At 41.5% G+C, this 12,550-nt stretch overlaps 2 protein-coding genes across 10 annotated transcripts in view; one reads left to right on the forward strand and one right to left on the reverse strand.

Annotated features, from left to right (window-relative positions):
• Positions 1-12,550, reverse strand: part of mettl21a (methyltransferase 21A, HSPA lysine) — a 37,646-nt gene that overhangs the window by 1,694 nt on the left and 23,402 nt on the right. For 7 of the 9 annotated variants that reach the window (XM_062062668.1, XM_062062636.1, XM_062062652.1 and 4 more), the window contains one exon: positions 1,243-2,773. In XM_062062668.1, coding sequence (XP_061918652.1) covers positions 1,243-1,576 — 334 coding nt within the window. In that variant the 5' untranslated portion in view covers positions 1,577-2,773. Of the gene's footprint in view, positions 1-1,242; positions 2,774-7,949; positions 7,966-12,550 lie in introns of those variants that run through there. The other 2 variants (XM_062062701.1, XM_062062694.1) reach the window with 2 other exon arrangements.
• The window catches only part of LOC133659809 (cyclin-Y-like protein 1), a 19,604-nt gene continuing 9,028 nt past the window's right edge, over positions 1,975-12,550 (forward strand). Inside the window, exons 1-4 of the mRNA XM_062062578.1 lie at positions 1,975-2,779; positions 4,416-4,490; positions 4,570-4,604; positions 7,974-8,074. Of these exons, the coding sequence (XP_061918562.1) occupies positions 2,623-2,779; positions 4,416-4,490; positions 4,570-4,604; positions 7,974-8,074 (368 nt within the window). The 5' untranslated portion in view covers positions 1,975-2,622. The remainder of the gene's footprint in view (positions 2,780-4,415; positions 4,491-4,569; positions 4,605-7,973; positions 8,075-12,550) is intronic.

Consider the following 12,550-nt stretch of genomic DNA (forward strand, 5'->3'; position numbering starts at 1 on the left):
CAGCCACACAAGAGGCACGCGTGGACTGCAGGTTGACGCCAGTTCAATAAATGACGCCTGTAAGCAAGCGACACCAAAATGTTGAAGTTTCGTCGAGAATATAGAATACCCACAGCGCTCAAAATCTACCGACATTTTTCTTAATAAGACTTTGGTAAACTACTAAGCCGCAGCGCTTGATCGATTGTCAGAGCATAACGACTACCATAGTCAGACGTACTGTGCTTCAACATAATGGTTTTAGTATGGTGTGAAAAAAAGGCACCTATTAGGAGACATTATCTGGCATTTTGTTTTGCAATATTATTCCATAACAAAATGTTTTACCTGTTGGTACATGCTGATGTGTATTTGGGATTTGCATAAGTCCCGAAAAATTGCACTCGTCTGGCGTTGTAGAGCGTAGTCCTTAGTCAATAAGATGTTTTTTTTTTATTCTCCACTGTAGCCATTTGTAAAATAAAGTAGTGTACAGTTCTAATGTATATCTGTCAGTAGACTCGCTACGGAAGCGCTAAAAATGGCGGGGAGAAGACGCTGTCGATGTGAAGCCACGTAAATAAGACCGCCCACAAAATGGTCAGAAAGCGGCTTAAAGATTGTCTTTTCAAATGTTTAAATTTGGGGGGAAAAAACATAATGTGACACCTTTTATGCGCTTTATAATACGTTGCGCCTTTTGTATGAAAATAGACTGGAATAGACCCGCTAATTCGGTGTGCCCTGTGGTCCGAAAAATACCGCAAGCTTGTAAATTAGGGTACTACTGTTTTTTTCCCAACATATTTGAATGAATTTAGACGCTTTGGTTGATTGATTGAAACTTTTATTAGTAGATTGCATGTATTCTGTACAATTGACCACTAAATGGGTAACACCCAAATAAGTTTTTCAACTTGTTTAAGTCTGGGGTCCACGTTAATCAAGTCATGGTAAAGGTTGGAATTGGCGGTTAAATCACCAAAAATGATTCCTGAGCGCGGCCACCGCTGCTGCTCACTGCTCCCCTCGCCTCCCAGGGGGGTGGAACAAGGGGATGGGTCAAACGCAGAGGATAATTTCACCACACCTCATGTGTGTGTGTGACTATCAATGGTACTTTAACTTTTAAAAACAGTATTCGTCCAAGGACTTATTTTTTTGAGTTTGTAAACAATTTACAAGTTCAGCAATACCCCACTTTTTGTATGATCCAGATTGTTGTCTCGGTATCAGTGTCGATATGGTATCAGTGATATTTACCCAGCAAGGCTGCAACGATGCCCACCAGTCCGGTTCCAGCTCCCAGCTCAATGGCCACCTTCCCCCGGAGCTCCACTTGGCTCAGCTCTAAGTACACACACATTACAACTGCCTGTGGGGGAAAAAAAACACCAAGGGTGAATATCGGCCTTTTTCGACGATTACAGGTCGATACGGTCTGACTCACCGCGTCCCATACAACTGCTGCAACTCCAAGCTTCCTCCAGTCCTGGGTCAGGCAAATGTCACGGTTGGCAAAATGAAAACGCGCGGATGAATTGTGAAGTTTGGCAAGCGCAGGTAACGCGTTCTCTACATAAGGAACCAGCGCCATGTTGTGAATTTAAAACATACAAATATTAAAGAATAGGTTGGTTTTTTTCGATTCCTTAACACCCTGTACTTCCGCTGAAAGCAACCTTGCTTTGTTTGCAATGCTGCTCCCTGCTGGGGGAAATTATCTACTGCAGTACGCTTTTTTTAATTCTTTTCTCGCTCTGCTAAATGTAGGGCGACGTGTACGTTGTTAAAAAAAACAAAATATCGTCCATCATTATTTGACAACCCTAATATGTTCATGACAAATACCGCAAGTCGGCAATTTAGGACATATTGCAATGAATTCAAGCCAATTAAATGGCAGCTATGATGACCAATGACAAAGTTCAGGGGGCGGAACCGTTGTAGTTTTCAAAATACATTTCAAATGCGGTCTTGTGCGACACGAGTTAATACTGTCTAATCATTATCACCCAAATTTAATTATTTTTTATTGTGAATCATGCTAGTTGAATACTCTCATCGAAGATTATGCATAAAATAACTAACTACATCAATTAGAAAGTTTACGTTGAAAATATTTGACCGGATATTACGTAGCTTCAAAGATTTGTCAGGCACTCAGGCTGGCAGTTGTCTCATAGTATGCCAAACGATGACAGCTAATGGCTGTTTTTATTTAAACTATCCAACTCTGTTGTCTACCCCTTCACTTCTGTGTACCTGAGTTGTTTTTTAGTGTTTTGTTGTTGTAACCGGTGAACCTACATGCTACAGTGTCTTCCAATCGGGGCAAACTTTTTAGCTCCAGCGAGAGGGAAGTCGACTGGGATGCGGAAGCTAGCCCGGCAGCAGCTAGCCAACATGGGCGAAGATAGGGACTCTCTATTCATCTCCGCGGACTGTTGGCTTCATCTACATTTTGCACACGCCAAGGGTCAATAGTTGGATCGTTCACTAACATTCAGACCTCCTTGCGATGCTGTATATTATGCAGGCTGCACCTTAAAGTACAGTGTGGGCCACTGAAAACCTGCAAGGTTGCAGACAACCCTTGCAGCCTCTTCTAGATTTGTTTTCGGTTGTATGGGAGAGTAAGCTATGGGAGGCTCTGTGTCCTGCTGCATTTCCCCGGGAGAGAGTCCCAAGATCCACAGGAGAGATGTGGAGTTGGAGGAATGTCCTTTCACTGCGGAGGATGTGAGTGAGGACACCGGCACTTACCTGCAGCACATCAGCGACAGGGAGCTCCCTGATGGTGAGAGAAGAGAGGAGAGCAATTACAAACCCCGTTTCCATATGAGTTGGGAAATTGTGTTAGATGTAAATATAAACAGAATACACTGATTTGCAAATCCTTTTCAACCCATATTCAATTGAATGCACTACAAAGACAAGATATTTGATGTTCAAACTCATAAACTTTATTTTTTTGTGTGCAAATAATTAACTTAGAATTTCATGGCTGCAACACGTGCCAAAGTAGTTGGGAAAGGGCATGTTCACCACTGTGTTACATGGCCTTTCCTTTTAACAACACTCAGTAAACGTTTGGGAACTGAGGAGACACATTTTTGAAGCTTCTCAGGTGGAATTCTTTCCCATTCTTGCTTGATGTACAGCTTAAGTTGTTCAACCGTCCGGGGGTCTCCCTTGTGCTATTTTAGGCTTCACACATTTTCAATGGGAGACAGGTCTGGACTACAGGCAGGCCAGTCTAGTACCCGCACTCTTTTACTATGAAGCCACGTTGATGTAACACGTGGCTTGGCAATTTCTTGCTGAAATAAGCAGGGGCGTCCATGGTAACGTTGCTTGGAATGCAACATATGTTGCTCCAAAACCTGTATGTACCTTTCAGCATTAATGGCCCCTTCACAGATGTGTTAGTTACCCATGCCTTGGGCACTAATACACCCCCATACCATCACAGATGCTGGCTTTTCAACTTTGCGCCTATAACAATCCGGATGGTTCTTTTCCTCTTTGGTCCGTAGGACACGACGTCCACAGTTTCCTAAAACAATTTGAAATGTGGACTCGTCAGACCACAGAACACTTTTCTACTTTAGATCAGTCCATCTTAGATGAGCTCAGGCCCAGCGAAGCCGACAGCGTTTCTGGGTGTTGTTGATAAACGGTTTCCGCCTTGCATAGGAGAGTTTTAACTTGCACTTACAGATGTAGCGACCAACTGTAGTTACTGACAGTGGGTTTCTGAAGTGTTCCTGAGCCCATGTGGTGATATCCTTTACACACCGATGTCGCTTGTTGATGCAGTACAGCCTGAGGGATGGAAGGTCACGGGCTTAGCTGCTTACGTGCAGTGATTTCTCCAGATTCTCTGAACCCTTTGATGATATTACGGAGCGTAGATGGTGAAATCCCTCAATTCCTTGCAATAGCTGGTTGAGAGGTTTTTCTTAAACTGTTCAACAATTTGCTCACGCATTTGTTGACAAAGTGGTGACCCTCGCCCCATCCTTGTTTGTGAATGACTGAGCATTTCATGGAATCTACTTGTATACCCAATCATGGCACCCACCTGTTCCCAATTAGCCTGTTCACCTGTGGGATGTTCCAAATAAGTGTTTGATGAGCATTCCTCAACTTTATCAGTATTTATTGCCACCTTTCCCAACTTCTTTGTCACGTGTTGCTGGCATCAAATTCTAAAGTTAATGATTATTTGCAAAAAAAAAAGAAAAAGTTTATCAGTTTGAACATCAAATATGTTGTATTTGTAGCATATTGAACTGAATATGGGTTGAAAATGATTTGCAAATCATTGTAATCCGTTTATATTTACATCTAACACAATTTCCCAACTGGTAATAACACTACAATTATTATTATACAAAAATAAAAATAAAGATAACTTTCCTCTTTTTCAGAGCTGGCCCAAGAAGCCAACCCATCCGACCATGCCAAAGCCAGCACCCTCTTCCTCAACAAGTCTCAAACAGACGGTCAGCCTTTTGCTGTCTTTTTGTGTTCTTTCATTCACTTGAAGCGCACCTAATTGTTATGTTTCGCCTTCCAATTTAGTACGAGAGAAAAGAAAAAGCACCTACACGAACCACGTGAGTCTGCCGGTTCCTGGCAAGCAGTACAAGTACTGTATACAGTGGTACCTTAACTCAGTGTTCTTCAACCTTTTCTGAGCCAAGGCACATTTTTTTTCATTGAAAAAAATCCCGAGGCACACCACCAGCAGAAAACAATGAAACTCGGCAGCCGATATTGACAGTAAAAAGTCGTTCTCGCAATTGTTGGATATGACTTTAAAGGCCGACTGAAATTATTATTTTTTTATTTAAACGGGGATAGCAGATCCATTCTATTTGTCATACTTGATCATTTCGCGATATTGCCATATTTTTGCTGAAAGAATTTAGTATAGAACAACGACGATAAAGTTCTCAACTTTTGGTCTCTGATTAAAAAAAAAGCCTTGCCCCTACCGGAAGTAGCGTGAAGTAGTCAGTTGTTCGCCTCCTCATATTTTCCTATTGTTTTCAATGCAGCTAGAGCGATTCGGACCGAGAAAGCGACGATTACCCCATTAATTTGAGCGAGGATGAAATATTTGTGGATGAGGAACGTTAGAGTGACGGACTAGAATGCAGTGCAACCGTAACTTAGGTACAAGCTGGCTCATTGGATTCCACCCTCTCTCCTTTTTCTATTGTGGATCACGGATTTGTATTTTAAACCACCTCGGATACTATATCCTCTTGAAAATGAGAGTCGAGAACGCGAAATGGACATTCACAGTGACTTTTATCTCCACGACAATACATCGGCGAAGCTCTTTAGCTACGGAGCTAACGTGATAGCATCTGGCTCAAATGCAGATAGAAAAATAAATAAATAAATCCCTGACTGGAAGGATAGACAGAAGATCAACAATACTATTAAACCATGGACAGGTAAATACACGGTTAATAATTCTCAGCCTGGCAAAGCTTAACAATGTTGTTGCTAACGACGCCATTGAAGCTAACTTAGCAACCGGACCTCACAGAGCTATGATAAGAACATTAGCGCTCCACCTACGCCAGCCCTCATCTGCTCATCAACACCCGTGCTCACCTGCGTTCCAGCGATCGACGGCGCGACGAAGGACTTCACCCGATCATCCATGCGGTTGGCGGCTAGCGTCGGCTAGCGCGTCTGCTATCCAAGTAAGTCCTCCTGTTGTGTTGCTACAGCCAGCCGCTAATACACTGATCCCACCTACAACTTTCTTCTTTGCAGTCTTCATTGTTCATTAAACAAATTGCAAAAAATTCACCAACGCAGATGTCCAGAATACTGTGGAATTATGAGATGAAAACAGAGCTATTTTGTATTGTTTTCAATGGGGTACCGATACTTCTGTTTCACTGGCTACGTCACGCGCATACGTCATCATCCAAAGACGTTTTAAACCGGAAGTTTAGCGGGAAATTTAAAATTGCACTTTATAAGTTAACCCGGCCGTATTGGCATGTGTTGCAATGTTAAGATTTCATCATTGATATATAAACTATCAGACTGTGTGGTCGGTAGTAGTGGCTTTCAGTAGGCCTTTAAACCATAACCAACCATGCATCACTATAGCTCCTGTCTCAAAGTAGGTGTACTGTCACGACCCGTCACATGACGCTGTGACTTATTTTTGAGTTTGTTGGTGTATTTCTGTGTGTAGTGTTGTAGTTCTTGTCTTGCGCTCCTATTTTGGTGTTGTCATGTACGGATGTACTTTGTGGACGCCGTCTGCTCCACACGCCGTAAGTCTTTGCTGTCGTCCAGCATTCTGTTTTTGTTTACTTTTCAGCCAGTTCAGTTTTAGTTTGGTTTCGCTTAAGCCTTTTGTTTATTTTTGGTTTAAGCATTAGATACCTTTTTTATTTTACCTTCACACGGCCTCCCGCTGTCGTCTGCATATTGTGATCACGACAAACCATGTTCCCGACATCTACAAAGCAATTAGCTTCCTGCTGCCACCTACTGATATGGAAGAGTATTACATGTTTAAACTGCCAAGCTCTTGACAGCACAGACAATAATTACTGGTTTGCAAAAAATATTTTTAACCCAATTAGGTGAAATTGCATAATTTCCCACGGCACACCAAACAATATCTCACGGTACACTAGTGTGCCGCGACACAGTGGTTGAAAAACACTGCCTTAACTGACGAGTATTTTGAGATACTTTGCTTTTTAGTTGGCATAGCTCACGGATCCATCATCCACCCATCCATCGTTTTCCGCTTATCCGAGGTCGGGTCACGGGGGCAGCAGCCTAAGCAGGGAAGCCCAGACTTTCCTCTCCCCAGCCACTTCGTCCAGCTCCTCCCGGGGGATCCCGAGGCGTTCCCAGGCCAGCCGGGAGACATAGTCTTCCCAACGTGTCCTGGGTCTTCCCCGTGGCCTCCGACCGGTCGAACGTGCCCTAAACACCTCCCTAGGGAGGCGTTCGGGGGGCATCCTGACCAGATGCCGGAACCACCTCATCTGGCTCCTCTCCATGTGGAGGAGCAGCAGAGCAGAGCTTCTCACCCTATCTCTAAGGGAGAGCCCCACCACCCGGCGGAGGAAACTCATTTCGGCCGCTTGCACCCGTGATCTTGTCCTTTCGGTCATAACCCAAAGCTCATGACCATAGGTGAGGATGGGAACGTAGATCGACCGGTAAATTGAGAGCTTTGCCTTCCGGCTCAGCTCCTTCTTCACCACAACGGATCGATACAGCGTCCGCATTACTGAAGACGCCGCACCGATCCGCCTGTCGATCTCACGATCCACTCTTCCCTCACCCGTGAACAAAACTCAAGAGGTTGAATTGAGGTAGGGGGTAGCGGGGGGTGTATATTGTAGCGTCCCGGAAGAGTTAGTGCTGCAAGGGGTTCTGGGTATTTGTTGTGTTGTGTTACGGTGCAGATGTTCTCCCGAAATGTGTTTGTCATTCTTGTTTGGTGTGGGTTCACAGTGTGGCGCATATTTGTAACAGTGTTAAAGTTGTTTATACGGCCACCCTCAGTGTGACCTGTATGGCTGTTGATCAAGAATGCCTTGCATTCAATTGTGAGTGTGTCAAAAACCGTAGATATTATGTGACTTGGCCGGCACGCGAAGGCAGTGCCTTCAATGTTTATTGGCGCTCTGTACTTCTTCCTAAATCCGTGTACATATGGCGTTTTGAAAAGTCATACATTTTACTTTTTGAAACTGATACAGATAATTATGAAACCAATACCGATAATTTCCAATATTAGATTTTAAAGCATTTATCGGCCGTTAATATCGGCAGTCCGATATTATCGGACATCCCTAGTTCCGAGTTCCTAGCTCCATTGTGGAACACTTTGAGTTCGTAATTTAAGGTACCACTGTACTACAAAAATCTCATAGTGTGCGATCACTACAGTAATCCCTGACCATAAACTTTACTGTTTCCGGCAGATGTCCCCTGCCCTCCTGACCAAGAAGTACAGCTCCTGCTCCACAATCTTCCTGGACGACAGCACAGTCAGCCAGCCCAACCTCAAGAACAACATCAAATGGTACTTTGCTTGGCAGGTACATACAGTAATCCCAAAAATAACCAACATTTCAGCAACAGACTCAAGAGGCCCTCCAGATGTGAGTTCCAATCAATTGTCATGGTTGCCATTGTTACACAGTACTGCCTTGCTTCTGTGCCGACATGGTGAGACCAGTTAGTTGCGTTTGTTTAAAGTGGATATGCTGGGGTGGTATATAATAACACATTTGTCTTTCAGGCACACTAGCTGCACTGTTGTTACAGAAGCAAGGCACTACTGTGTAACAATGGCCACACCCCCATGTAATGTCCCCTATATATATGTAACAACCACAGCCACTTCAATAAAATCCCCTGAAGAGCAGAGAAACCTGCGAAACAAACTTGTAGGGATGAAATTAAGACAAGTTAGAAGGGCACCAAGGCAAACATTATTTTCTTTCGAGGCAGAGGCTCTCGTGTGTGTGTGTGTGTGTGTGTGTGTGTGTGTGTGTGTGTGTGTGTGTGTGTGTGTGTGTGTGTGTGTGTGTGTGTGTGTGTGTGTGTGTGTGTGTATATGTATATATGTGTGTGTGTATGTATATATATATATGTCTTAATTAGATTATCCAAAAAATAGTGCTCGATACCGTGGTAGAGCGCAATATATGTATGTGTGGGAAAAAAAATCACAAGACTACTTCATCTCTACAGGCCTGTTTCATGAGGGGTTCCCTCAATCATCAGGAGATTTTAATAGAAGCATTCACATACCATGGTTTATATAGGGCACAGAACGGGTATGTACAGGCAGGCGTAGGGGCCTGTAAGGTGTGCTGAATGCAAGAATTTGCATTCAGCACACCTTACAACAGTGGTAATAAAAGATGCAACCTATGCTTAAAAGAGAAACTGTTTTTTATATACCGCCCAGACCTGTCATCCCTCAACAAGCGCAGCGAGATTGTATCAGCATGCCGTCACAGAAGGAAACACCTCCTAGGTAACACATGAGCCAATCACCACGCCCCTACACCTGCCTGTACCTACCCGTTCTGTGCCCTATATAAACCATGGTATGTGAATGCTTCTATTAAAATCTCCTGATGTTTGAGGGAACCCCTCATGAAACAGGCCTGTAGAGATGAAGTAGTCTTGTGATTTTTTTCCCCCACACATATATATATACATATATATATGCATATAAAAAGAATGTTGAAAGATGGACTTTTTGTCCATATAGATAAAAATAGTGTTCTTGTATGAGATCTAGGGCTGCCAATTATGAATTATGGCCAAAATAATAATTAAGATTATTGTTATCAATATTGAAATCATGATTACTGATTGTTAGGTAAAGCAGTTTTGGGGTGTGAACGTAATACCGTCATGTCATTTGTAATGTCTAATAAAAAGACTATAGATAAACATTATCTATATATCTAAATATACATATTAGTTTTTTTTAATTCTTTAATAATATCAACTTGTCAGCTTTTTGTCATTAACATGATGCCTTTATCTCCATTTTTACATTTTGATAGAGGGAGTTTTTTTTTTTAATTATTTTTTGAAGTTATGCACACTTATATGTACATGTAGATGCTGTATCGGGACAGATCCATTAAAAGTTTGAGCAGAAATATGTCGTACAGGAATTAACTACACTCAATAAAACATTAAGAAAATGATGTGTCATATGAATGGTTTTAAAGTGATACTTTTGCGACATGAAAAAAAACAAGTAATGTAAAAAAAACCTGGTGTTTACTTTTTGATACCAAAATAAAACACAAAGCAGTTTTGCGAATGAATATGAAGTCAAATAAACAATCTTTGTTCTTCTCCAACGCCTCCTATCAGTACAACAGTTTGGCCAACAAAAATAAAGAGTGACACCTCTCACATCGAATACACAATCTCCACAGCCTGCGTTTAATTCGATGAGATGACAAAAGCTAGTATTGATGTTATGTGAACACTAATACAGTTTTCAGTTAAATAAAGGACGAGTGAACATCTCAAGAAACAAACTAAAGACTTTATAAACAAGTTGTGACAACGTTCATGACACATCACCTACTGCATGTTTCCTCAGGTCATTAACTCTCAGTCACAGCAGCTGATGAACGCTGTATTGAGAAAAGCAACATCACTTAGTTTTCTCTTTCGCTGTATACTTTTAATGTAGGGACAAGTGCGTCCGGTCTCCAATGTTGTCCACACCTGTCTTCAACTAAACACAGCAGTGCGCTCTTAAACGGAAGGCGGGAAGCGAGGGAAAATTACATTAAACCAAGCGCTTTGCTCCGTTTACTCTGAGGGGAAATCTCCAGAGCAAAGTCTGTGGAGTTAGTCCGCCATAATTATCAAGCCAAACGACGATAGTGTGCATGCGACTGACTTCGTGTTGCCTAAAATGCATAAATAAATGACGTTTTTTTGGTAATTAAAAAAATTAGACGATGTTACTAACCGTCTGTTACTAACCGTCTGGAATGTTATCGCAAATTATCATTATACAGTTTACTGTTACATCCCTCTTCCATTAACAAGTAAAAAGTCAAGGGCCGCCGCCGATGTTGGTCAATTTTTTAGGGCTTACGGCAAATGACGAGGGCTAAATTCGAGCCTTGTATATACATGTATGTATGTACACTACCGTTCAAAAGTTTGGGGTCACATTGAAATGTCCTTATTTTTGAAGGAAAAGCACTGTACTTTTCAATGAAGATAACTTTAAACTAGTCTTAACTTTAAATAAATACACTCTATACATTGCTAATGTGCTAAATGACTATTCTAGCTGCAAATGTCTGGTTTTTGGTGCAATATCTACATAGGTGTATAGAGGCCCATTTCCAGCAACTATCACTCCAGTGTTCTAATGGTACAATGTGTTTGCTCATTGGCTCAGAAGGCTAATTGATGATTAGAAAACCCTTGTGCAATCATGTTCACACATCTGAAAACAGTTTAGCTTGTTACAGAAGCTACAAAACGGACCTTCCTTTGAGCAGATTGAGTTTCTGGAGCATCACATTTGTGGGGTCAATTAAACGCTCGAAATGGCCAGAAAAAGAGAACTTTCATCTAAAACTCGACAGTCTATTCTTGTTCTTAGACTAAAACTCGACAGTCTATTCTTGTTCTTAGAAATGAAGGCTATTTCACAAAATTGTTTGGGTGACCCCAAACTTTTGAACGGTAGTGTATGTGTGTGTATATATATATATATATATATGTTTATATGTATATATATCAGAGGTGGGACCAAGTCATTGCTTTGCGAGTCACAAGTAAGTCTCAAGTCTTTGCCCTCAAGTCTCGAGTCAAGTCCCGAGTCAAGACAGGCAAGTCCCGAGTCAAGTCCAAAGTCAAGACTGGAAAGTCTCAAGTCAAGTCACAAGTCCTGCATTTTGAGTTTCGAGTCCTTTCAAGTCCTTTTAACCACAGACTAATATTTTTACACAGATTGTGTATGCTTTTAAACCGCTGTATTTATTTATTAAAACAAGTGCATTTGAAATAGCAGGAAAAAAATAGTACTGACATTGCAATTCATAATAGCACTATTAACCAGTCATTTTAATAGTTTAAACAATTTTAAACATTTAACTCATTCTTTTACAGAATAAACACATTTGCAAAAACAAGTGCAACTGTACTTATTTGTACAAAAGTGTTAACATTGTATTTCCATGGCATATTGCATTCTAACTAGTTCCACTGCAGTTTCTATTCTGTTCTTACCTTATCTCATTGATCTCATCTCATACTGTATGTGTGTTTATGTGTGCGTACACATGAAAAACATAACAAATACATGAACATAACAATGAACAGAGTTGTACTTTTTAGATGTCAGGGCCCTATGCAATATGTACACATATTCTTAATATAGTATACATTTTAACTGACCTTTATTTGACAATGTTTGTCTTTTTGTAGGTGGCTAAAATATGCGGTGCTGCTGACCGCCGTCTAACGTTATGTTACTGTGTGTGATACATTGACTAACGTAACGTTATGTCTAGGTACCTCATGCAACCCTGCTTAAAAAAATCACTTGACAAAAAGTATGAATAAGGAAGCAAACTGCAGTGGACGCAACATATTGCTGTGTTTGAAATTATGTTATAACCATAGACATCTTATAAGTAGACGCAGTATTGGTTGCTGTGACGCGAGCAAATTGCATCTTGAAGTGGTGATCAGGAGCCGGCGAGCAGCCTAAACTGACAGTTGACAGGTAGAAAACAAAGATGCCGGGCTGGTGTTCAGCGTTTTCCTGCTCAAATGAGGGGACTGTTGAAAATAGGAATCGGGGGATTACTTTTCACAAGTAAGATTTAACATTAATGTACTTTTGGTTGTATTTTATGAAAATAACATTACCACAGAGTTAAGAAGGAGCAAAGATCTTCAATATTTGTATGTGAAAATCACAAACAAATCTTCTGGGGGAGGATGACCCCCCTACAGGGGTTTGGTTTACAAACTTTCAGCCCCACCT

Source organism: Entelurus aequoreus, linkage group LG01, assembly GCF_033978785.1.
Source record: "Entelurus aequoreus isolate RoL-2023_Sb linkage group LG01, RoL_Eaeq_v1.1, whole genome shotgun sequence".
In the NCBI taxonomy this organism is placed as follows: Eukaryota; Metazoa; Chordata; class Actinopteri; order Syngnathiformes; family Syngnathidae; genus Entelurus; species Entelurus aequoreus.